Source organism: Echiichthys vipera, assembly GCF_963691815.1.
Source record: "Echiichthys vipera genome assembly, chromosome: 13".
NCBI classification, from domain to species: domain Eukaryota; kingdom Metazoa; phylum Chordata; class Actinopteri; order Perciformes; family Trachinidae; genus Echiichthys; species Echiichthys vipera.
The window spans coordinates 26,649,874-26,676,968 of NC_139838.1; the positions used below are offsets into that span (position 1 = coordinate 26,649,874).

Here is a 27,095-nt window from a genome sequence, read left to right on the forward strand (position 1 = left end):
GAACCATCTGCGTCTGAAAAGTGCTTTACAAATCAACCAAACTAGTGCTAAAAATGTATTCACTTAGGCATCAATCACTGTCTTGGACTTGGTTACGAGGTACAAACTCCCTGCAGATGCTTCCTCTAACCTGTCAGGAGGCAGAGAAGAGTGTAACATTTTTGAAGTTAATCTATGCCATCTTGTGGTGTGTTACTGAATCGACACACCAGCAACAGGTGTGTGCAGGTGTTGTATGTGGTTGAAGTATGGATTCATGTATAAATGCATGACTGTGAGTGGTGGTGTTGGTGGGGGTGGTCTGACAGGGTATTTTGAGTTTTCCCTACTCTCCACAGCTTTTTGTACTTGCTGTCAAATAATGACGTCTATTCTTGAGTCTGCTGACATTAAAGGATCATCTCTTTGGTCCAGTGACACAGTGGATTTTTTTTTATATTGCACATGTAAAGAGAAAGAGAGACAGACATGAGTGTTCTAAGATGGATGCTACGATAACGTGCATAAGCATTTTTTACGCACTTGCTATGAACGGCTAAGCACAAAGTGAGATGTTGTTATGTTTTATATAACTTTTAGGAGATTATTCATTCATTCATCTTCAACCGCTTGTCCCTGTCGGGGTCTCGGGGGGGGTGGGGGTGGGGGCTGGAGCTGATCCCAGCTGACATCGGGCGTGAGGCGGGGTCCACCCTGGACAGGACTCCAGTCTATCACAGGACACATAGAGACGAACAGAGACAGACAACCATTCACACCTACGGGTGATTTAGAGTCATCAATGAACCGAACACCTGCACGTCTTTGGACTGTGGGAGGAAACCGGAGAACCCGGAGAAAACCCACGCAGACACGGGGACAACATGCAAACTCCACACAGAAGGGCCCCAGACAGGATGCGAACCTGGTACCTTCTCGTCTTTTGTGTGAGCAACACTCTTGAACTCTATATAACACACACTCAACAGGAAGGTGTTGTCATGGGTCACGAGTGTATGTATGTATGTACTGTATATTTAGGCTACATGGAGCTGACTGAGCTTCCACAGACACACTCATGCCACCAGAGAGCAGCAACAGCACATCAGGAAAATGGTGTGTGTCATGTTTTGTAGAAACACTCATCGCAGCCACAAGACTGACTCACTAACTTGTGCATGTTTGTGTCTCAGAAAACCTGAGAAAATGTTTCTGCTTGGATGCACTGATGCATCAACACACAATCTATACAGACAAACTGAAGGGGCGAACGAGGCTCTGGACTGGTTTCAGACATGTCACAACAAATCAAAAATGATGCAGTCATACCAACACTTGTGCCACTGGAACATTAGTTTCAACCTTGCAGAACTTGTTAAATTAACACCATCTTAATCAAATCCACTTCACTGTAAATCCTGTGTCAAAAGTGTGATTATTTCTTCATGAGGGAATAAATGGTTCAGAGCTCGATCACATCTCTGATCTTTTCAAAAACAGAGAAGTAAAACAGTGAAGCAGCTTTGATTTTCCCCATGACACAAACCACAAACCTCAAAACTGTCTGAAATCTAATCTTTAATCACAGTAAATGTCTTTTTTGTTATTTCATTTGATGCTTTTTTACCAGTCGTGACAGAGACACTTGTATTTTTTCACCTTTGAACACAGTTGAATGATACGCCACTTATATGCGTATTGGTGTGTTGCGGTTCTTTAAGTAGCTAGAGAAATATAATAGATTAAAGACTAACTTGTTACCAACCATGTTTCCAACATATTGTACAAATGATATTTTTTCCAGCATTAACATACAAGAAACCTATATTTATTTAACTTCTATTTTCTATTTGTTTTCTTTATGCTTCAGCGTGAGCAGTCAAAGATAAATGAATATAAGTTCACAGCTTATCACATGTCCTTCTTATTGAGATTTTGCCTTTTTATAGCACAACAATCTATTTTGACTGGAGTCCAAGCCGCTTAAATACTCCAGGAACAAGCAGCCTTGTCTCTTCTTACTGCTATTGTCATATTTAATTACTGGGTCTTCCCTTTTTACATATACTGAAACATTCCTTCACACTCAACCGACTCATCCAACCCATGCACCCTCACACACCTTGTTAAGCCTCTGATGTTTATGTTTCGATTATGCCTTTTCATTTTCATGGTGGTTACCTCTCAACTGTCATGTTTACTTGTTTGTATTTATGGCCTCCAGGTATGAAGCACACAATGGGAACAGTGAGGATGCGTCACAGCTGCTTGTCTACGTGACGCATTGATAAAAAGCAAAGGATGTCACATTTATTTGAACATCAGAGGAAATACTTTCTTTGTCAGCTGGAGAAGTTCAACCTGCCAAAGACAATGACAGCCGCCGCCAAGGACAAAGGCAGACTGCAACGTATCAATCACTCTGCAGAGAAGGTGATTGGTCACAATCTGCCGTCTCTCTGGGACCTGTGCTCCTCCAGGACCCTGAGGCCGACAGGTCAGATTATGGCCGACCCTTCCTAAACCGTACAAAGACTGTTTGAGTCGCACCCCTCTGGCAGGAGGCTGCAGTCCATCAGGACTACAGTTGGGTATTGTTTGGATTAACTATGGTGGTCAGTAATGTCATAGCCTTGTCCTCGCACAATTGGCCAGGCCAAGGGGAAGAGAGTCTCCTGCAGGTCTGCTTTATAGCCTCCTGAACCCGCTCAGGTGTTGTGCATCCCTGAATCAGCCACAGCTCCACCCACCTGAAACACAAGGCAAAACATGGCCGGCCCTGAGGTTGTCAAAATAAAAACAATGTATCACTTAAAACACACAAGAGAATTCACTCGTTCTTGGAGAACAACATGTGACTGGTTTGGTGTCATAAGAGTATAGATGTTGATCAAAAAAAGTGCTTTGCTTGCAAAAGTTAGGTGCACAGGGAATCAGTCGGGAGATCAGGCGAACAAATGTGACAAGGAGAAGACAAAGACACGGCCGCGTAGCTGAGATCAAAAACCAGAGGCCTGTTCCATAAAGAAGACGATAAGAAGAGCAGGCGTTAAAATCCACATCCTGTCCTGGATGAGCCTCACAAATCAGTCGCTTTTGGTTTTACTATATCACCTTTGTTCTGTCAACATGTAGGAAGCAAGCCAACAAGTGAACACTCTTCTTTGACGCTCAACTGCTGAGTGGAGACGTGGTAATTCTGTGGGACGATGGGCTTTTAAAGCATTAACACACTTTGGCAGAACATTTGATTTTTTTCAGTGTCTGTCGGAGGTCAGAGAGGGTGAAGCGTGCCCCCTTCACTTGCATCTTCTTCCACTGAACACATTTAAGAGTTGATCTTCTCCCAGAGAACAGAGGCACAGGATGCATGGATACTATTTTTGCAATCATATTTTTTTCTATATTTATTTGACTAATATCATTCTGTTAGGGTAATTAAGACCTTTGATATCACCTACCATATCATTTAAGATGGAGCTTTAGGTCTGGCCTATAACAGAACGTATAATTCAATTTCAATTTTAACTTTTTGGATATTTATTAAAGTAGATTTTCTAGAAATTAAGATTAAAGATGATGAAAAACCAACAGGAAATGGGAATAATTGAGATGAAACAAGAACAACATAACGGAGCAGGGCGTGACACGATAAACAGGATTAAGATTTTAATTTCTTAATGATTCTTTTTGGTTCATATTTGGAACCAGACGCACAACCAAAACTTTTTTGCGTGTTGCTTTTATTTTCTCTGAGTTTATTTGTTATGTACCGAAACATGAAGGTAAAGTCACTGCAGGAGAAAATCTACTTGGCAGTAAATCTAATTCTGAACTCTGTCGGGTCATCATGTAATTATATAATTGTATTGCATTAGTGCTGCTTGCAGGCAGCAGCGTGACAATAAAAATGAATGTGCATGCATTAGTGTGTCTTAGTCACTCCATCAATCATTTCTACAGTGAGCCTACGTGGTCTCATGGGAGGGCGTATAAATAGCACGCCACTTTTCATGACTTGCATGACTTTTCGCGTGCATGTCTACGCATATTAGGCTTTTCGCGTGTCATTTAACGCCCGTAGTTCCCCAGGGTTAGGGTTAGGGTTAGGGTAAGGGTTAGGGTTAGGGTATTTCACGCCCGTTATTTCAGCCATCCTTCACATGAAATATTGATTTAAAAACAACCCTCTGACAGAAAGCTCCACCACTTCGTATTTCTCCGGAAAGTAGCGGAGAAATACGAACACGTGGGTTTTCCCTCACTGACATTTGTGCGTGAAATGACAACGCCATCTCTGCACTATACAAGTCAATTGAGACTACATGGCGTGAAATGACACGCAAAAAACATGACATGCGTTACGCGAGATGGCTTAAGAGAAATAGCGTGTCATTCACACGCCTTTTAGTGAGACCAGGCTGAGTGAGCTGGAAGAAAAGCCCGTACCAGCCATACATCGCTCCTTCCTGTGCTGGATTAAAGAACCTGATGCACCAATTACACTCAGAACATCTTGTTTTTAGATTTCTTTATGGTTTTGAATGACTGGTTTTTCAGGATGTTTGGTTTCTGCTCACTTGGACTCTCTGAACCAGGGGTCTGCAACCCGCGGCTCTTCGGCGCCATGTGGCTCTTGGGCGCCCTTTCAGCGGCTCCCTGTAGCATAGGGTTTTTTTGTTTTTTGTTGTTGTTACAAAGGAGACAATCTTTCAAAGGGAACACCTGTTATCTTGGAGTTTGAGGTGATTTTAAAAAACTCCTCACAGCGAGAAGGTCCCTGGTCCGAATCCCGGCTGGGGCCCTTCTGTGTGTAGTTTGCATGTTGTCCCCGTGTCTGCGTGGGTTTTCTCCGGGTTCTCCGGTTTCCTCCCACAGTCCAAAGACGTGCAGGTGTTGGGTTCATTGATGACTCTAAATCACCCGTAGGTGTGAATGGTTGTCTGTCTCTGTTCGTCTCTATGTGTCCTGTGATAGACTGGCGTCCTGTCCAGGGTGGACCCCGCCTCACGCCCGATGTCAGCTGGGATCAGCTCCAGCGACCCGCGACCCAGACAGGGACAAGAGGTTGAAGATGAATGAATGATGATTGAATATTATGTGAGACTATTATATATTATATCATGTGAGTCTACAGCCCAGCGCCTTTCACTGCCGCTGGCTAATCTTGAGTTTCTCGCATCATGGTGGCGCCCCGTATGCTCGATGTGTGGTGAGAAATTAGCAAACGATATTTTTTATAACTCGTAATAATAGGAATAAAATGTCAACAGTTTTCTTTATTATGCAACAAACTCAGACACATTGCATCTGGTGGAAGAAGGAGCAAAGTAAAGGTTAGCTAGTAAAGGTTGCAGATCCCTGCTCTAAACCATCTGCTCTGTCAGCACTTTCACTGAGTCTCTGCATTCCTGTTTTCATGAAACAACATAAATCATATAATAGATCAATGCCACAGCAGCAGGAGACACTTTTAAAAACTCTTCCTTCTGGGAAACGCTCGTGAAGGTCGATGGCTTTCAGGGCGGTTTCTGCGTGGCAGGGTGAGAGCAGATCGAGTCTCAAAGAGATGTTTTGTGTATTCTGCGGTGGGGTGACTTATCCATACGTAGGGTATTATCTTCAGCAGATGACGGTCAGCATGCCCCCAGTTTGGAGAAGCAAACCTAAGAGAATCTACCGTGTATCAGTGTGAGTGCACGCTCCTTCCCTGTGGGATCACACCTCAACCCTAGAACGTCCATATTCCTACGCATAAGAACAACAGCTGATCTGTGGTGCGGTTTCACCAACACGTAGGATTACAGATGTTCTTCTGAATTGACCTGTGATTGACTTAACCAAGAGACTTTCAAATGGAGCCACATCATGTCTGATTAGACACGCCTTTGAACGACGCTGTGAGGCGTTATTCAGCTGGGTGAAAAACCACAAGCATGCTTATTGTCTTATATTCTTATTAACCCTTTTGAGGTCAGAGCATTCATGTAAAAATATTATACATATGAGCTTATGTTTGTCGTGAGGTAAAAAAATGTGCATTAAAATAAACATGTCGTTCTTAATTTTGCATTGTCAGGTTAAACGTGATAACAGCCGTCACAAGTTCCCAGACGTTGAGTGTGGCTTCCTGTGACCTTACATGGCTGTGCACCTGCAGTGACACACACTTTGGGTGTTGCCGTGTAATGATGTGCTGAATGACAGTGATTCTGTTGACATCGGGGATGAGGGGAACAGAACCGGGTCACTCAGACAGGAGCTGTGAGGCGAGGTGTTCACGTTCGTCACAAACATGGATGAAAAGAGGAGTTTACTCAAGTGAGTGGAGATTTTGTTCAATTGAAAATGTATTTAACTGTTATTACGTCTGTAAATTAGTCAATCAATGCAGTAAAGTCCAGGTGCTTACTATCCTTTTGTTGGTTCTGTGTAAAGCATCATTTTGTGATATTTTACAATAAGTGAAAATGTTACTAATATATTTTTTAAAGTCATTGCTTGTACAGAAGAAAAGCATTAATTCAATCATTTTTTTAATTTTCTTTATTTATTATTCAGTTTTTTTCTTTTAAAACATGCAAATCAAATAAATTACAATTACAAATAAATGAAAATAAAAGTTTTAGCTTAAGAATTCAAGTCTTTAAACTATTTTTAGTCCAGTGACTCTCACGTCTGTGACGCTGATGCAGTGCTAACTTGTTGTTGTTGTTGAGGCTGAGTCAGAGATGTTAATTCAGCCGTGAAGTTATTTTTGAAGCTTTAGCATGTGTTGTTGTTGTTGTTGTTGTTTTTATTTATACATTATAAGAACAGTTGCAGTTTGTCATTATATTAATTGTAGTTGTGATTCAGTTATAAGATCATTTTTGAAGCCTCAGTTCGGATCGTGCTCGATGGTTCATGATGTCGTATGAGAAGAAATTAGCGTGTTTTGTTTTCTGACTGTCAGATAAATAAATAAAAAGTTCTATATCTTGATGATATGAAAAATTAAAGTAATGTATTTATCAAAGTATATTTCCATCTCTACCTTTCCTCTAATTTCTCTGTTTTTTACTGATACATTGCAACTAATACATTAACCTTACACTACACTACTACATCATAATCAATATGTTATACCGTCTAACCACATCATTAACTATATTAAACAGCTAGTTTTGCTGTATTAACACAGTGAAATGTGAAAAATAACACACACACATCGACACAACATTTTATAGGTATGATCTCTTTTGGTATGACTTTGAGCTGATTTAGTAATTTCTCAAATGTGCGTTTTTATAATCCCCCCTCTGGAGATTTATTTCTGTGTACATATCTTTACCATCACGCCAGATGACCACATTACAACTTGTCTTCCTACACACACACATGGGTTTGGTGTCTTTGTTTAGGAGGCCGTGGGACACCTGCAGAGAGGTCCCCGCCCTCGAAGATGAACAGACGCCATGGAAGATGATCAAACTGCTGAAGATCATCTTTGTCTGTGTGGTCGGTGTGATTGTGTTTGGGTTGGCTGTGTGTAGCAAGGTTTGTTCTTGTAATATATATTACACACACACACACGCACACACAGACACACACACACACACACACACACACACACACACACACACACACACACACACACACACACACACACACACACACACACACACACACATTGCCCCTTACAGATTTAATATAATCTGGATTTGACCTTATTTCTTGGTGGGATTGTCGTCAGCATATTGAATTTTCTCCAGGGGCCCTGCTAAGATGGAGGTCAATATTTGTGCAAAACTGAATGATTCATTATCATTAACTATTAATCTGGTGGAAAGTAGTGGTAAAGGTTATCTGATTATTGAAGTAACTTGAGGAATATTGATGAAAAGATGATCTGTACCAATTCCCTTTGTCATTCTATGAAGCACTTCTATCTTTCTTTCTCTGCCTCAACGTTCTTCTGTGTTCCCAGACGTCTTTCCTCCTCCTCATCACCTTGGCCAATGAAGGCACCAAGACGCTCCCAGCTGAGAAGAAACCTGTCGCTCTGCTGTGTATCGGCTGCGCTCTCATCGCTTCCAGTGTGCTGCTCTTTCTGAAGAGCGTCTGGAAGGCGTGTTCCAAATCCTCAAAGACACCCTCCAAAAAAACAATAGCTTTGGTGAGGACGCTGTCTTCACTGTCCCAATCCTTACCTTTATTTCACAGCAGCTTACATATGTCACATAACATGTCTTCATTGCCTCCTTGCTGCATAGTGACAAGCACCTGTCTTTTTTTATTTTTGCCATGTAAAACTCATCAAACTAACCCTGAACTGACAGACAATCAGATTTTGCAGATGTGGTACATTTACCTGGAATGTTACCTTTGAAGTGTATTGTAAGTAAATGCTGAACTACCAATGCCGCTTTATTTTCAGTGCATCAAATCAAAAATAGATATAGATGGACTTTGATACCCAGGAAACCAGATGAATCTGCAGAGTTCATGTTTCTTCTGCTGTGGTAGATGCATCCATCCTGTGTGAGCAACAAAATATGTTCTTAAATGTCGATCTTCTACTTCTGCTTCTCCTTCAGGTCCTTTTCTTTGAGTTCCTGGTGGCTACGGGTGCAGCGATTCTCACCATAGTGGCAATGCCACACTTGGACATCGTGACCAACGTGACGATATTGAACGGTGTAGCCGTCCTCTCTGCGCTCCTACAGATGATCACTCAGTGCACCGCCAAAGAAAGGAACCGCTTCCTGCTGCCATCGATCACCGCCTTCATTCTTATCATTATCGGTTTCGGCCTGTTCCTCTACTTGTACATCACAAAGGATACTACTGACATCAAGATGATCACTTGGGTGGGACTGGCTGTCGGTGCGTGCTTCTTGGTATCTTTCAACTGGTGGGAGAGCTACTTTAGACTGATCAGCGAGAACAGCAGCTCAATCATCCTCAAAGAGTTGTGTAGGGAAACAAGAAAGTGCCAGAACGTGCTGAACATCCTATCCAGCCTTCTCAGGATCGCCGTGACCGCCTGTGTGCTCGGAGCCTACGTCCCTCTGAACAAAATGGACTGGGACATTGTGACCTCCATCCCGAGGCGTGAGACAAAAATCATAGCCATCATCATTGGGGTCCAGTTGATCTCCTCTGCACTCTGCCACTGGTTTGCTTTGGTAGCCTGCAAGATGCACGCCCTGCGACGGTGCTTCATCCTGCCTCTGTACCTGGCCTCTCTGGCCGTCATGGCTCTGTTCATCATCCCCGTTATTGTTTATTATCAAGACTACAGAGTAAGTCTGAACGGGACTGCAGCAAACTTCACAGGATACTGCAATGAAGTTGTAGACGGAAGGAACCAAAGCTTGACCGGCAGCGTGTTCCCAGATCTGGTTTATGATGTTACGCACAGTCTGTGCTTCCTGGACATGTCCAAGATAACTGACATCGGCATATTGACAGGTAATAAAGTGAAGCTATTAAATTATAGTAAGAGATAACTCAGGAACATTCTGATCACATGTAAAAGTCTTACAAATTGTACAGTTTCCGTTCACTTTAATGCGGTTGGTTTGATGAGTTCCAAATTAAATTTCAACTGGCACAGCCCCTGAAATTGGAAATAACCAGTTTCCAGTCGCAGATCTCTCTGAATCCCAATCGCAAAATCCATCCGATTCCATGCTGCTGGAAATCTGTCTGAATGGGAGAGGGGCCAGACATATCTGCCAGAACAAGTTAAACAGATTTGTCTCGTTTCCAGTCAAGGAAATGTATTCGAAAATAAATAGAAGTTGTGTGTTAAGTTTGAAGAAAGAGGAAAACACTAAATATCATCACTTTATTGTTTTCATATAATAACTAACTGTAAGATTCAAGGGTAGATTTTTTTCGGTAATCTTTTCACTCACGTTTCCTCAGGCTCTGCGGTGTCCTGGTGGCTCGGCCTTGTGTTGGCCACTCTCCACCTCTGGTACCTCGGTCTGTATCGCATCCAGAGGACTCAGGACCTGTTCGTCAGGAGGCTGTATGAGGGTGGATTTTTAGAGCAGTCACTGCTTCTAAACACTCGATTTGACATTCAGACGACTGCAAAGTGGAGGAAGTAAGTGTGTGTGCTGTGTGTTGGGAAGATCAGGAATACCTTACAAACTGAGGTTTGAGCGTGATAGTTTTGAGTTCTGACTTTTAAATTGAAAAGGTATAACTAGTTTAGGTTTCTTTCAGTTTTCTTCTACAGGTGAGCCAACCATAATTTGTCATCTTTAAAAAGCTAAAATATACAGTTCAATGTTATTTATGACACATCTAACATCTCTAATTTCAATTGATGTTAAAATTGCACACCTTGTTAACCACTTGTCATAAATATAGCCTTGGCCTCTAGACAAGGGCCGCAAATGAGACAATGGATGTCATTAAACTGTCTTGTTGAATCACAAACATTCAACATGTGCAAAACACCATCAAAGTTGCAAAGGAAGTGTCTAAAGATACCTCAAAATATACTCAATTCACTTTATTATAATAGGCTCAGATAGGTGTTAAGGGTTAGGATTAGCTATGTGTTGTAGTGCAGAGGTTTGTCGAGGTTAATGTCAGTTTTTCAATGTAAAACTCAAAAATAGGAAACTTGTCTTTTCCAGATTCAAACCTCTGGACCCGGTGAGGGTGTTCCTTTGTGCAACCATGTGGCACGAAACCTACGACGAGATGATGAAGATGATTATTTCAATATTTCGGTAAGTTCAGGAGGAAAGCAGGAGGAAAATACAATTACAAGAATCTAAACTTACACTGGCTGTTTTTGGCTACCTGCTCCGCATGGTTTTGAACACCCTGGTCGTAGGCAAATCTACTAGTTACTTTCATTGTTTGGGTTTAAGCAGTGAGAGGTTAGCTTTACGGTAAGATTTAAAACTTGTACAGCAGCCAAATTCTTGTGTTAACACGAGATCAAGCCATTGCTTTGACCAATCAGCATCCTGTGAGGAGCTACCGGCAGTCTTTTTTTCCTCTCTACTCCTGATTGACTTCGGCAAGAGTTTGATAGACAGATGGTTCAACCAATCACCTGCCAGGTATGGTTAGAAAACGACTGAATGACGCCTTTTCAGACGGTTCTATGAAAGAAACCATCTTACGAGTCAGGTTAGGTGAGATTAGCAGGTTAAGTCAATCGGATTAGCAGGGTAAGTCAATCGGAGGCAGAGTAAGGAGGGTCAAGACCTCTCCATCTTAGGAACATAAATATCACAATATCACTTTAAATAGGTACAAACCAGAGTTTTTCACTCAGCCATGTTGGATAGGACAGTTAAGTGTCATCACACAAGCCCTCTTTCGAAATCCTTCTTGGGAGGATTTCAGCAAAATGTCTCTAATGCTGTGTGATAGAATTGTCTTTTTATTCTTCCACCCTCAATTTAACATCAGCATCATCACATTGGCTTTATGTGATTCTTGTAACTCCCCAGAATGGACAAGTACAGGCCGAGGAAGGAAGGAGAAACAAGTGATGTGAGCTTCGAAGCCCATATCTACTTTGACGACGCCTTCAAAAGTGTTCCCGGTAGTCAGGGGCAACACGTCAACGAATATTCAGAGGAGCTCGTGGGAATCATCAGAGAAGTTTACGGGTAAAAACGATGAAACTCGAGCTTGATTCATAGAAAAACAAAGGACTTAGGAATTGCTGTACACATTTAGACTGCCGAGTGATCTCTAAGAGTATAACTTTGAATGAAGCTGAAGTATCTTCCATCCACTTTTGTTAGTATCTTCTTAAACATCGATAAAGGCCTCTTCCAAAAGCAGCAGCAGATCCCGGATCAAAAGATTGTGACGACGCCTTACGGAGGTCGTCTGGTGGTCAACATGCCTCATGGAAACAGTTTGATGGTTCACTTTAAGAACAAACAACTCATCCGTCACAAGAAGAGATGGTCTCAGGTGATGAAAAATGATGCACCGTTCGATTGGTTTCCAGTTTTAAACATGTGGTAGCTTTTAAATGTCAGGTCATGTTGCCTTTCCTTTATTGCGAGTGATGCAGTAACTTTTAGGAGATAGGGTTGCTTATAGATGTGTCTCTGTCTGTATGTGTTTGCTGAACGGCCTTTGATTTTTTACAGGTCATGTACTTGTACTATCTCCTGGGCTGGAAAGTTGCGACCGAGTATTACAAAAAGTGGGGGAAAGGAGCTGACGAGGTTGGGCTGAAGAAAGAGTTTGAGGTAAAGCTGAGAGAAAAACAAATGCATGAACCGGTGCATATGTTACACTGTTTCTATATAAAGTAGCTAAATGCAAAACAGAGCGAACTGTGACTGTTCCTCCAGAAAGAGAAGCACAACACCTACATCCTGGCTTTAGATGGGGACACAGACTTCCAGCCGGCTGCTGTGATGCTGCTCATCGATCGTCTGAAACTGTATCCGCTCGTCGGGGCAGCGTGTGGCAGGATTCACCCCACCGGATCAGGTTGGTCAGATAAAACTGCTTTTGGCCAACAACTTGACAAAATAAGATTGATTGTTGATCATCAGTAAAGCCAACAGAGGATTGGAAATATATATAGAAATTGGTTTTGGTGAAAAAACTTTTTTTTCAGATTGACTTTCTGAATCGACAACCCAGTACGTAATAGATCATCTGCATGTAGTAGTTAGGGTTTGTGTTGTCTGGGTTATAAAGATGAATGTGTATATTTAAAAAAATTAAAACTAATGTATAGTTTCTATGGACAGTCAAAAGCTTGATAAGTAAAGTTAAAAATAATTAGTGCCTTTCATCTACTTTCGACTTAAAACAAATTTACTACACATTTTTTAGCACTTTGAATATCAAATACCTGTCACAGTCAAATACACTGTAGTAGGTTTATGTAACAGTTGCGTATTTTCCTGGCAGGTCCCATGGTGTGGTTTCAGAAGTTTGAGTATGCAGTGGGCCACTGGCTTCAAAAGACAGCCGAGCATGTGTTCGGCTGTGTTCTGTGCAGCCCGGGCTGCTTCAGTCTGTTCAGAGCATCGGCGCTGATGGACGACAACGTGATGAAAAGATACACCATCAAGTCCTCAGAGGCTCTACACTACGTCCAGTACGACCAAGGTATCTGAAAAATCAGAGGAGCAGAGTCAGCCGATCGGTTTCTAGAAGTGACTGTGTAGAAATGATGGATTAATACGAGGGTCTGACCAAAACCAGAGCTGCTTGTTTTACCAATGAAAACTGTCGTAATGTTGATTCACAAGGAAAACTCGTAAACAAAAGTCCTAGTTGGCAGCATTTGTTTGATCATATTCACTGAAGCCGACACTCTGCTCCGATCAGTGCAGTTCACAGTTCATGCACACGCCACAGATCCCCCCTCCCCCCTTACGCATGTTACAACATCACAGGCACCGGTTCAAGCTAGGCATACGCTAAAGGACGTTAGCCAGACTTCCTCCATGTAGCGTGTACTCCATACTGTTTATGGATGAGAGAGATGGGCGTGTTCACAGGAATCTGGTGCACGCGCACTGACGAGCACTCGATTGGAGGGAGCGGAGGAGCTCATTGGTAGTGGGGGAGGGGCGTGAGATATGTAAACATTAGAAATTTGACTTTGAGTCTCGATCTGCCAGACTTGCCGACTGCAGCGTTAATGGTGGCTAAGGTAGATTTTGTTTTGCAAGGGCACCAGGCACTTAACGCCACCTTAGACGAGTGTTTATTGCTGTGTGATTGGTTTAAATACAAACAAGACGTTTTTATTCATCCATCCCAGAGTGATAAGCCTGTGTAGAAAGACAATACTCCAACATTAACACAGCCTTTTGGAGATAGGGCGGCTCTGACACTGACGCTCTCTAATGGTCCCTGCAGGTGAGGACCGCTGGCTGTGCACTCTGCTGCTGAAGCAGGGGTGGAGAGTGGAGTACAACGCGGCCTCTGATGCTTACACCAACGCCCCGCAGGACTTTAAAGAGTTCTACAACCAGGTGATTAGTAGAGCATGTCAGAAGTCGATGTAATTCAGATTTCTTTGCACGGTGCTACACTAACTCCGGGCCTGTTACTGTAGATGTACAGCAGCTGAGGAGGACACTGACGTCGTCATACAGTACCGGCGCTTGGTCAGGACCCCTTGTTGTCACTTTTTAACGCTCTCGGTAGCTCTTTAGTGTCATTTTTCAAAATGCAAGGTAGTCATTTTCACCAGGACCAGGTCCCAGGACTATTTGTCCCTGGACAATCATCAAGTAAACACTGAGATTGTGAAAGTGTCCCTAATAATAATTATACCACACAAGTGAAACAATCTGGGGAAACTTGTTTAATTAGCTTAGCTTTGTTTTAATCAATCTAAAACCCTTGCTCTTTTTGTTGTTGTATAATAACAAAATAACCTTTGTGTGCTTGTTTTATACGGACTGTAATCAGGGCGTCCCTGTAAGAGTAAACTTGCTCTCTGTGGCCCTCCCTGTTGAATAAAGGCTGACAGTCAACCTTCGCCTAACCAGTTCTTGTTTCTAAAATAACTACGCTCTATTGTCACGATCATGAAGGACATAATTATCAGGTATGCAATATTTAAATAAGAAAAAAAGGTTAAGTGCAATTATCTCATTCCCTATATAGTCTTTTCATTGTTAAATGATGATGTAGGTCACGACTTCTGGAAAACCTGCCCTTATATCCAGTAACTGACCTGGTTCAATGACTGTAACTGCTGTCCAGACCTGATTCACATCGATGTGGCATTGATTTGATGCGAATCATGTTTATGTGAAAGATATATGAAGATTTGTAGAACAAAGTATAAATGTTTTTGTATATATCCTATCTGTATATATTGTTTTATAGGAATATAGATTATCTTAATGGTTTTCTTACTGTGCAAAGACCAAGGTTAGATAAGAAACATAATTTGCTTGTTTTAATATATTGTCTCTGTAATGTGTTGGTTCCCTAGCTCGAGTCTACTTTTACTAAACGCGGAACTTGCGGTTCATCAACTGAAACATGCGGAAATACTCTGACATTGTGACCATTATGTTCATATATGTCAATATTTTAACATTTACCATTTCATTTATGCCAATGTTTTGTTGCCATTTTCAGCGTCGACGATGGGGACCGTCCACCATGGCCAACATTGTAGACCTGCTGGGCTCTGCCACCATTATTTCCAAGAGGAACCCGTCCATGTCCAGAGCCTACATGCTCTACCAGCTCTTCAACTTGGCCTCGTCCATACTGGCCCCTTCCACCGTCATCCTTATGATTACAGGTCAGGCTTGTTTTTGGGTTGTGTTGTTTTCCAGGACCACAATAGGAATAAGCTAAAGATTGTATGATTATTATTATGTTATTCAAAGTATTTATGACTAGATCAGCAGGTGCTTGTTTTAAAGGATTAGGCAGCCAGTGTCCACTGAGCACTGATGTTAAAAAGTATATTTGGTTATTAAACAAAGGTAAAATGATTAATTATTAAACTACAATGGCACTCGGAGAGGTCAGAACGCCCATTTGGTCCCATTTCACAAACTTTGGTGTGTTCATGAGCTTAAAGTCATACTGTGTAAACAAAATTTACGCTACAAAGAAGATTTGTATTTTATTGCACAATCAGTATTTTTGTGACAGAGCGGATCTAGGGAGCCGATCTTGCAATACCAACAAAGGTGAAAAATAATTTGTGTATCCGCCCTGTGATTTGTATCCACTCCAAAATTGAATGGGATCCTACTTGGCCATGCTACATCCTTGGCCGATAATTAGCTTACATTTTAGCACCCGGAGGATAATTGTAGTTATATCATGATAAAGGGAAATCCTACTGTTCATTGTTCATGTAATGAATGCAGTGTAGTAAATTAAGCCATTAGCCTAATTACTTTTGATATGTAAACAAGTCCTTTGGTTTGCTTCTTGTCTGTGATTCAGGCAGTTTGACTGTGCTGCTTGACATTCACCCCAACGGCGCTCTGATCATCTCTGTGATACCTCCGGCAATCTTTCTGGGCCTCAGCTTCAAGATCAAGACGGACACTCAGATTCAAATTGCAGCAGTGATGAGCATCCTATATGCCTTCGTCATGATGATAGCAGCGATTGTCATTTTAGGTACACAAACACGATAATCGGCCAAGCCTGTTCATACCAAAAACGCCTCCAGCTTCAAGGTCTCATTTTCCACCTGCTTCTCGTCCGTCAGGCAACATGGTGAAGGAACAAACCATAATGACTCCCAGCAGCATCTTCATCATCACCCTTGCATGCTTTTACCTGGCTACTGCGATCATGCATCCTCAGGAAATTCTCCTGGTGTGTCTCGGCTTTCTTTACATCATCTGCATCCCCAGCGCCTTCCTGCTGCTGTCTATTTACTCCATGGTCAACATGAACAACGTGTCTTGGGGCACCAGGGAAACTGCCCCCACTGTCACACCTGCAGCCGTCACTCCACACACCAAAGCCCAGAAAGGTAGATAGTAGTTGAAACTTGTAAAATGACTTGAATGGATTATTGGGCTTGTATGCATGTTGATCACAATAAAACACACAAATATTATAGCTAGATTAGACACATTTTTACGTGGTTGTGTTGAGATGGTAAACCTACACGTGCTCTTGCGAGACTTAGCGCCCGGCGACCTATCCTAACTGAATCTATCAGTACCTACTGTAACTTTAACGATCTCACTGAACGATTTGAATGTCTAACTTCAAACATCTCGAGTTTCTAAAGAGTTTCAAATATCTTGTAACACAAAGCTGGACCATGGTGTACAGTATGTTTGAGTTGAGCTGACACTGATGATTCTCTTGCAGCCAAAAGCTCCTGCACACAGTTCTTCTCATGGGCCAAATGCTGCAGGAAACTGTGTCGCAGAGACAGCGCAGAGCAGCTCATCCACAGCCAGGAGACCCACAGTGCGGAGGCAGAAAGCCCTGAATCTCGACCCCAAAACACCATTGTGGAGGACGTGGGGATGCTGCTGGAGGAGCAGAGGTAAGATCTGAAGGTGCATCATTGATTGGGAGGTAAGGGCGCACTCACACTGTCCATCTGTTCCGTGCCCCGTGCTTTAGGGTACTTGTCCCCCCCCCTCCCTCTCCCCCCGCAGGCCAGGCCCGTTTGTACTCACACTGCCTGGGCCTTGCGCGAATGCTTCTTGCTGCCTATACGTCATCACGCCGTAACACGTCACACGCATTGATGACGTCATCGCACATGAAATTAAGTCAGAGCTGCCGTAGGCCTTGTGCTCGTACACGTGCGCACGCTCGTGCTTGTACATGTGCAAACGTGCTTTACAAAAGCCCACCTGTCCCAAACGGTCCATGGCCAGCAAGCGTGCCGCAGCTAGGTTGCACTCACACTGGTCAGACGAACTAGACTTTACCCGTAAAACCTGTTTGGGCACGGCACGGATGGACAGTGTGAGTGCGCCCTAAATGGCAATTGTATAGTATGTTTTTCAGAATTGAATGAAAACACTGTATACTGTTTTGTTTGGTTGCACCGGTTTGTTTCTGACTGTTATTTCTTATTTTGTTCCAGACAAGAGGAGCCTGCTTTCTCCTCTCCTATCCAGAGTAAGAAATTTAGCAAAAATAAGCTTAAAATCAGTTGCAGAAATTGACTCAAACACTTTCATGTTGTGTAATATTTTCCTGTGTTGCTGTGTTTCTCCAGGTTGGGTCGAACAACTGCAGAGTTTGTCTGATGACATGCGCCTGCGGGAGGATACGCTCGACGAGGTGCAAATTTCTCATTTTGTCACTCTGCGTAATTGTGTAATTGTAACAGTCCTGGTAACAATGTCACCCCCGCAAAATATTGTTAGATCACGTCAGTCCATCAATTGTGATGAAAATTTGACAGAAACCAACAGTCATGTTAGCAAGAAATGTATTGCACTTGTTCGAAAGACTTTAATTGTTTTTTTTTTATTATTTAATGCTTTTAATCCATCACTGCTAACAGGCTAAACATTACAGTACATAATCTTATATAATAACTGCACTCCACGTCGTGCTGTTTCTCACAGTGTTAGTGTCAATTTTCCCATGCAGTCGGGAACTCATCAGAATTTTCCAATTATTCCGACAACACATGAATGCAGCATGAATGCCCTATCTCACAATATCAACAAAAGAAAAACATTATTTGTGTATCTGAATTGGATCCACTACAAAAATACCAAACCAAAAACATATGTAACCCTCTCTTTCCAGAGGTAATTATGTCAAATAGATATTTAATGTTGGAAAGTCACATTAACTAAAAAAAGACCGTATTCTGTATTTCTCTGCAGGAGGAGGAGCAGTTCTTCACAGACTTGACGGCCAAATACCTGGAGCCTATTCTTGAGGACAAGAAGAAACAGACAGTAATGGCTGATAAACTCAAGGATTTGAGAAACAAGGTGACTGTATGTTGTGATCCCATGGGAAGACGTGTCATTTAACGCCCATTTCTCATTCACAACCCATTAGTTTAAAACACATATTTCTCCTGTTTAGGAAAACATGGTTTGGTTTAAACCATTACATATGTAACATATGTAAGTCAGGGTTAACTCTTGGTTTATCAAAAGACAGTCCTATGTCACAGGGACTTTATCACCTTTTATACCACGTCACAGTATAAATCAGTAGAGACTAACTATAAAAAGGAAACAATGCGTCATGATGCCGTGTTGGAAATAAACTCCATGTTGTTGTTTTTTTAACAGGTGACCTTCTTCTACTTCATTTGCAACGCCTTCTGGCTCGTCGCGACCTTCAGTCTCCAGCTCTTGAGGTCGTCCATCTTCATCCAGGTGCCAAAGGTCGACATCAACCTGGAGTTCACTGGAGAGTACATCCTCATCGAACCCGTGGGCTTCATGTTCATCCTGGGCTTCGCCTTTCTGGTCGCCATCCAATTCTTAGCCATGCTGTACCACAGGTAACCAATCAGCTGCTGTCAGCTCAAGTAACTTTGTTTGTTTATTACACCGGTGGATGTTCATGGCGTTAAAATGACGTGTTGCATTTTTCTAACGTTCTTCTAACAGTTTTCTCTTCTTTTCAGAATATACACCCTGATCCATTATGTGGCATACCTGGATACGGAGTCCCTGTCTGAAAAACATAAAGAGCAACATCCACTCAAACAGCTGCGGACAACTGCTGCGGTATACTACGATTGTCACAACAGCACTAGGATTTAAACTTCTTACTAGTGCTGATAAAATTTTTGGCGGTCTACCCGTTTACTGCATTCTCAATTCTGTTTTGAGGGATACATACTTTCTCCCAGATTACACATCTTCATACCAGCAACAGGTGCATTTAGTGAAATGCTCATCATTTTAAACATGTAGTTAGCACTGTGAATTTTAACTACACTATTAAACTAAACTAAGACCATTTTGTAACGTACGTAAGTTCAGTACTGCAGGTTACAAACACACACAGCGTTGATTTATTTCATGTAAGTTAACTTAACATAACATACATAATTTATGGAAAATAAGTCAACACAGCGGTCTCCTGGAAGAAACCTAGTGTTTGTTCGACAGGCAGTTCTGTGTAGTATCAGCATTGATGCAGTCCCAACAATGCCCTAACCAACATCCTAACAACTTCCTAACAACGTCCCAACAACGTCCTAAACAACGTCCAAAACAACGTCCCACCAACGCCCCAAACAACGTCCCGACAACGTCCCTAACAACGTCCCAAACAATGTCCCGACAATGTCGCACCAACGTCCCACCAACGTCCCAAACAACGCCCCAAACAACGTTCCAACAACTTCCTAAACAACATCCCAACAACGTCCTAAACAACGTCCTAAACAACGTTTCAACAACCCCCTATCAACGGCCCAACAACGTCCCAAACAACGTCCCACCAACGTCGCACCAACATCCCAAACAACGTCCCAAACAACGTCCCAAACAATGTCCCACCAATGTCCCAAACAACATCACAAACAACGTCCCGACAACGTCCCACCAATGTCCCACCAACGTCCCAAACAACATTCCAAACAACGTCCCGACAACGTCGCACCAACGTCCCAAACAACGTCCCAAACAACGTCCCACCAACGTCCCAACGGCGTCCCAAACGACGTCCCACCAACGTCCTATCAACGTTCCAACAACGTTCCAACAACGTCCCAACAGCATCCTATCAACGTCCCAACAACGTCCCAAACAACGTCCCACCAACGTCGCACCAACATCCCAAACAACGTCCCAAACAATGTCCGAAACAACGTCCCACCAACGTCCCAAACAACATCCCAAACAACGTCCCGACAACGTCCCACCAATGTCCCACCAACGTCCCAAACAACGTCCCAAACAACGTCCCACCAACGTCCGTACGGCGTCCCAAACGGCGTCCCAAACGGCGTCCCATCAACGTCCTATCAACGTTCCAACAACGTCCTAACAACGTCCCAACAACCTTCCAACAACGTCCTAACATGGTCTCCCATAGTTGTGACGTTCGGTGTAGATGTCATGTTATGTGTACCTGTCCTTTCACAAACTTGTCAATGATTTTCGGTGCAGAAACATGCATCATAGGGCTGTGATCCAGGCCCAGTGTTCATGTTTTGAACACACTGTACAATCTGCTCTATTAGACAAATCTCCTGATTAAGCCCGTGTTTTAGCAGTAAGTACACATGAGCTTCTTAATTACCGTGTCAGCTACAGAAACTCGAGATGTGGTGACAGCGTCTTACCCCACCTCTCTAATAACTCGGTTGACTGGAAAAATGTTTACAAGTCAATTGTGTAGAGTTGTTGTTGTAGGTGTGGTACAGTAGCACTGATCATGAATGAATCTGATTTCCCAGCAGGTCAAAGAGGATGAAGCCGAGGACAGAGATGAAGCTGATGACAGTGATGACAGTGAAGCCAGTGATGACGACTATTTCATGTTTACGACTGCCCTCAACAGAAGACACAACGGAGGAACTCTCACGTAAACAACAATGACCGGAAAATACGGGCGAAGCCTGTTTTTTTTTAGCTCTTTGAAACAACTATGAACTGTATGTGGGATTTAAAAGAAGCTGCTTTTATCGTATTGAAAGTATTTTAATGAAATGTACGACATTTATGAAACCTGTTTTCACACCCTCTCATAATACTGAACGGTTTGTGTGTGAGGGGAGATCACCAGGCGACACAAAAGCACCAAATTCATACTGTTGATGACTGACAGCTAATGCTAACCGTACACCAAACAACTCTTCAAGTGTTCTCTCCAGAGGTAAGAGCGACAAAGTCTGCTTAAGGAGATGGTCGGGTGGCGGACCGAGGGTCAGACCAACACAATACACTCACTGTTATGTTACAAATGCTTTTCTTTACCCGCCCACAATCTTACTCTAACTCTAACCAAGTCGTTTGGTTTGAAATCAGATTAACCACGTGTTCCACCGAACCCCCAACTGCCCGGGGCGCTGGTCACTGGCAGCCCCCTCGCTCTGACATCTCTCCATTAATTGCATGTATATAGGTTTCACTGCCGCAAACAGAAAAATAGTGAAGTTCAATGAGGTGAACATTGTTAACGACCAGTGTAGTTAACAAGACCATGAACAAGTCTGAGTGGAGTTGTGGAGTGAACAAGAGATGGTGCTTAATTTGTCGTCTCTTCCATAAAGTCTTATGGCATGAGGTCCATTGTTTTGAGTTTTTAATTAACAGAACTGGATTATTGTTTGTTTTGAATATGAATCAATTTCAAATGTGGACAGACAACAAGATAAAAGTGTTTAATATAAACTTTCAGAGAACAGCGGCCTCTTGCAGGAGGTAACAACGCATTTTTTACTATTTACTGCGATGCTTCTACATCGACGCACGACTTTTCATTCAGCACAATATGAAGGTGAAGCTGCAGGTTTATGAAGGTCAACAGGAACAATGTGAAGAATGCTCTTTTCTATTAAACCCGACTTTTATCACTTTAATCCTGATTTCATAATTTACTGTCACTGAGAAACAAATGTTTGAACGTTTTATTTTTCATAATAATCAATGACAATGGTTTGTGAAAAGCTATATTTTATATATTTACTGTGTCGCTGTTTCTCAGTAAAGCGACTTTGAGATGAACTTCTGTGGTCTGATATAATAATAATAGTGTCGTGGATATGGAGAGATTCATTTAATGACAAAGAATAAATATGTTTTTAATGTTGAATGTGTTTTCTTAATTTAAACCCAATAAAAGATGTATTCATAATCAATTTATTTAGTTTTAAATTCATGCATTTAGACAAACAACTTTTACTTCTTCTTTATCCTGCTGACTAAAAGACTCTTAATTAGACAATCAAGACAATTAATTAGACTTAATTATCTCAAAGTTTGCCAATTCACTGCTTTCTGTATTACACCAATAATTCAATTCAATTCAATTTTATTTATAGATCCAAATCATAACCAAAGTGATCTCAGGACACTTTACAGAGTAGGTAAAGACCACACTCTATGACTTATTTATGATTTACAGAGACCCGACAATTCCCCCGTAGAGTACGGTGGCGTTGAAAACCTTCACTATAACAGACAGGAACGTCAGACAGACCCAGCTCTGTGGAGGACGCACATCTGTCTGCACCGGAGAGAGGAAGAGAAGGAGAGAGAGAGAGAGAAAAGACGGACAGATGGACAGAGACAGAGACAGACACACTTCCAGTAACTATAATAATATCTATAGTAATAATAATTGATGTTTATTTACACAGTAATTGACTTGTTTCATAGTTATTTGGATCTTATGTAACCATAAAATAAAGTGTTACTGATGTTTTTGTTCAGATCTAAAGCAGACTGTAAACTCATATTGGATGTTTAAGTGTCAGATGTGCACAGTGTTAATACAGTACATCAGAGAAGCTCTCTACCATGAGAGCGGATCAGATTGATCCATCGACAGACAACGAATTGCAAACGTGCATGGCTCTCAGTTGTAAAGTCAACAGTAACTTCTAAATGCAAGGTTAAAGGCACATCGTGGAGCATGTGTGTGGGCGCCTCCACGCTCACCTGCAGTGCAACCTGCAAAAGGGCTGGGTGAAGTGAATACGCAGTCGATGGCAGGTGTGGTGATTACATGCACAAAGGAATTGGCAAACAGGAATTTCCAGCCCGTTCTCATTTCCAGAAATTCAAATACTGACGCACCTCGGCGTTATGAATACCGAAGCACCCGTGAGCCTGTATGAAACACACCGTCATGATGATGTTAGACACTCCAGAGGTAAGATACTCCAGAGGTAAGAGCGACAAAGTCTGCTTAAGGAGATGGTCGGGGTGGCGGACGGAGGGTCAGACAAACACAATACACTCACTGTAGTTATGTTACAAATGCTTTTTTTAACCCAGCCACAATCTTACTCTAACTCTAACCAAGTCGTTTGGTTTGAATTCAGATGATGATCCATGCGTTTGAAACAACAACCAAGGGGTCCTGACAAAACGGCCTTATGTGACTAATTGGGATGAGGGTTGAATAGTTGGGGCGGCAGTAGCTCAGTCCATAGGTGACATGGCTCGGAACCATGAATGGAGCGTGGACTGGTGGGGCGCAGCTGAAGGTATGCTGTGAGTCGTCTTACGTCTGAATGTAGCTGTAGATTTGAGATGAATGATGATGATGATGATGACGATTGTGTCTGTAGTCTTCTTATTCATACACACGTGTGGGCATATGTGGTATATCTACTAAGTAAAGTAAAAAGTAAAGTGAGGACTCGTTCTGATGTTTAAACTGTCAGCGCGTGTCACAGAGTTCGCTGTTACTCGCAAACATAAATAAATGAAAAGTGATACTGCTCTTGAACTGTGGTGTTGAGGTTTCAAAATAAAAGGAAGAAAGTCCCTTCCTCCGTCTGTTTACAAGGTTTCATATTTCAGCTTTTCAGAAGAGGAACCACGAACACTGATATTACCCAACAAGTCCTCTAATCCTATCCTGACCTCTGGTGCGACCCACAAGAGTGTTGCCTTAAATACAGCTGCTACTGTGTCGGTGGCAGAACACCAGCACATCCTAAGACCTAAACGTAATGGTTGCCGGTTAATCCAGAAATGGGTGAAGAGGCGGAGCGTGGCTCCTGTGACGGCACCCATCCATCACTCAGCAGCATATCCTTAACCAGCAGAGCTTTAAGTCTTAATATAATTAAACAGGTGAGTTATCACATCCTGTACAGTTGTCATGAACGGGGAAATGAACCATGCAGCAGGCTGTAAACATATTTACTTCTGCTGTAAAGTTCAGTGTTTTAACATGAGGCACGTTTCCATTAGGGTAAAAATGTGGCTGCTCGGAAAGTTTCACTCGGCGTGTTTCCAATTAAAAAAAGTCCAGAGAGGGATTTACGAGACTCCGGAGGTGATGTATCTCTCTGAATGAGTGTGGATCGCAGGCGATCAGCAGATCATTAATACAGCGGCGCGCTGCTCTTCTTCTAAGTGAGAAATACAGAATAGTTGTAGTTTGATTTAAGGTGGCCTGTATGATTCTTAACAACTCAAGTAACATGAAAGAAAACACTCCACCTTAAAGATTCTGGGCGCTTTAAAAGTGTTTGTTGACCCCGCTTGCGGTATGGTGTGTGTATGCGTTTGTGCGTAAATGGGAGAGAGAGCGAGGGCCCATGCAGCAAAGAACCGCAGGTCAGAATCCAGCCCGGCCGCTGCAGCACTCATTTAACAAGCCTGTGCCAAGATGCGCGTGCACAGGTCATTTTCTGTGCTGCGTTCTTTTACACCACTGGATAAGAGTGTCTGCTCTACTTCGCCGTGTTGTTGTGGCGTCTGTACTACCACACGTCACATCCCGCTGAGAGCTACATCCAATCAGCAACCGGGCTTCTCTCAGGGGTTTGAGCGGCCACTTTGGAGACTCACATGCAAATTAGGGGCGTTGTGGCGAGATAGACCCGCCTCGCTCCAGGTATTCGACCATAGTGAAAAGGCACCAATGGGGGTCCAATGAGGATCAACTCTGTTTTGGAGCCAAACTCAAGTGGGAAAGAACATTGAAATCTGACAAACCTGAAAAAACATTCTTTGAATCTTTAACATTATTATCATGTCACTTACGATCTTAGATGTCCGAAGACAGTGTGTTAAAGACACTGCACCACTTAACACCATCATGGACCACCAACACTGGTAACTGTGTTGCAGCTTGTGGCATCTGTGTCGACACCTTTGCACCATTACACAATTAAACACACACAGCATTTCCTACAACTCTAAAAGCTTTTATTTCACATTAGAGCTCTCTATGATCCTATTGTGGTATTAACGAGGTGATATTGTGTGTTACAGGAATGTTACAGGCATTTAAAAGAAGCAAAGGAGGCCTGAGCTAATACATAACAACACTGTGAGCTTCATAACATTCAACATAATACTGCTGCTACACAGCAGAACAGAAAAACCATAAAACCCAAAGAACAGTGAGTTCAAGATAAACAGTGTCATTGCACAGCGTGTATCTGTGTGATGTGGAGGTGATCCACAGAGCAGGTACAGCTGGTTTATGAGCCGGTTGCTAAGGAGTCATTTACTCTGTGCTGGTCGACCAGCTTTCATGCTTGATTTTTATTATTATCCGTGTGCACGTGTTCCATAAAAGCTCTGCCTGCTTCTGTTGTGAGCTTTCACTTAAACTCATCAAACCCCTCGAGAATCTCTGATTGTTGAAAATGGAAATATGCACAGAAACCAAGTGAAAGATCGGTCCAGTCCCAGCCTGGTCCAGTCCCAGCCTGGTCCTGGTCCAGTCCCAGCCTGGTCCTGGTCCAGTCCCAGCCTGGTCAGATGCGTACATGAACTGATGAAGCCTCTTGGATGAGAGGTGAAACGTCTTCCTAGTCAAATAACCAAGTCCAGTTGCTTTTGACTGAAATTGCTTTGAGGAGAACGACGACCTGGACGAATGAGAACATTGACAGGCCGAGTGAAAGATCGTTTCAAATGGAGTTCCTGTACAGTTTCAATTCCCTTCAGAGTGACCCCTGAACACCAGACGGCGTCGAGTTATTACTGGCTTTCCTTCTTATAGTCTCACTTCCCTCAGTCTTCTTTCTTATTCCTCCAGACTCGTCACAGTTCCACTTTCCATCCGTGACTTTAACCACATGCATCAAACCGACATCACCGACTTTACAGGAAAATGTGAATGTGACCGCAGCAGATCAACATCAGTCTCTCATATTTCCAAAAGCCTCTCGGCACCTGACTCATCTTTTGTATGAAGTTTTATTATTTTAAATGTACCTACACGAGCTGACTGCAGTTTCAGGAGGAAACAACACATGCAGTGGTAGAAACTACAGTAGAAAGAAGATCAAGGTACTGAAAGGACCATACCAGTGGTTTTGCCCGATATGTAGAAATGTCTGAGCGAGAAACGCACATTTTCTTCTTCTCTCAAACTCTAATAAGTGTCCTGCTGGAAACTATCATGATAAAGAGCTGACGTAAAAAAAATAATAATCTAGAAACAGTAAACAGACACCAGCTGCAATCATGTGGACGATATGTCTCCAACTCGGACCGGTGTTGGTGTCCCTGAAGCTCTGAGCCAAACCACAACCTTGTTTCACATCTTAAGTTCTTATGTTGCCGAAACTCAACCGTCAATGTCACCTATGCCGGTGGCCATTTTGCGCTGTTAAATAGTCATATTTCATAAGATATCATACGAACAAACTGAATTTGTTGACTGAATTGTCCGTTTTTCCGTCCCTCCTGAAATCAACATCACCTAATTTTCCCCACATGTGGAGCAAATACAGTATGATCAAAAATAGGAGATTTATTCCAAGAAAGAAACGATTGGATTTCGCACGTGGTCATTTGGCACCAGTACTTCTTTTTTTTTCCTATTTAAAGGATTATCAAGGTTCACCTCTGTCAACCCGATTCAGGCCAGTCTCCTCTGATTGAGGTGGCTACATGAAGCATTTCTAATCTCATTATTAGTAGAATATTATGTCCGTATAAACTCAGCCACTGGAACCATGAAGAGGAAAATATAAATAGGAAACAGGAAGTTTTATAACAGTCCCGGCTGTTGTG

General features: G+C 42.5%; 1 protein-coding gene across 2 annotated transcripts; it reads left to right on the plus strand.

The window, feature by feature from the left end:
- The first annotated feature begins 6,210 nt into the window (after positions 1-6,210).
- On the plus strand, positions 6,211-22,194 carry LOC310955298 (chitin synthase chs-2-like). Of its 2 annotated transcripts, none has more exons than XM_083925108.1 (22): positions 6,211-6,300; positions 7,383-7,518; positions 7,949-8,137; positions 8,559-9,435; positions 9,895-10,078; positions 10,620-10,715; positions 11,451-11,612; positions 11,751-11,925; positions 12,108-12,209; positions 12,315-12,456; positions 12,886-13,086; positions 13,846-13,961; positions 15,085-15,253; positions 15,913-16,092; positions 16,184-16,453; positions 16,801-16,981; positions 17,534-17,568; positions 17,669-17,733; positions 18,291-18,401; positions 18,711-18,925; positions 19,052-19,154; positions 20,837-22,194. In XM_083925108.1, exons 1-22 carry the CDS (start codon positions 6,275-6,277, stop codon positions 20,966-20,968), a joined length of 3,867 nt encoding a protein of 1,288 aa, XP_083781234.1. In that variant the 5' UTR covers positions 6,211-6,274; the 3' UTR covers positions 20,969-22,194. The 2 variants fall into 2 exon arrangements, with proteins under 2 accessions (XP_083781234.1, XP_083781235.1); XM_083925109.1 differs by having other exon boundaries at positions 20,840-22,194.
- Positions 22,195-27,095: the final 4,901 nt, after the last annotated feature.

Excerpts from the sequence above, each read along its gene's own strand:
- LOC310955298 (XM_083925108.1), top strand. The coding sequence starts at position 6,275 with ATGGATGAAAAGAGGAGTTTACTCAA. Across the intron at positions 10,079-10,619 it reads ACGACTGCAAAGTGGAGGAA|ATTCAAACCTCTGGACCCGG; the intron begins GTAAGTGTGTGT and ends TGTCTTTTCCAG. Across the intron at positions 15,254-15,912 it reads CGTCATCCTTATGATTACAG|GCAGTTTGACTGTGCTGCTT; the intron begins GTCAGGCTTGTT and ends TCTGTGATTCAG.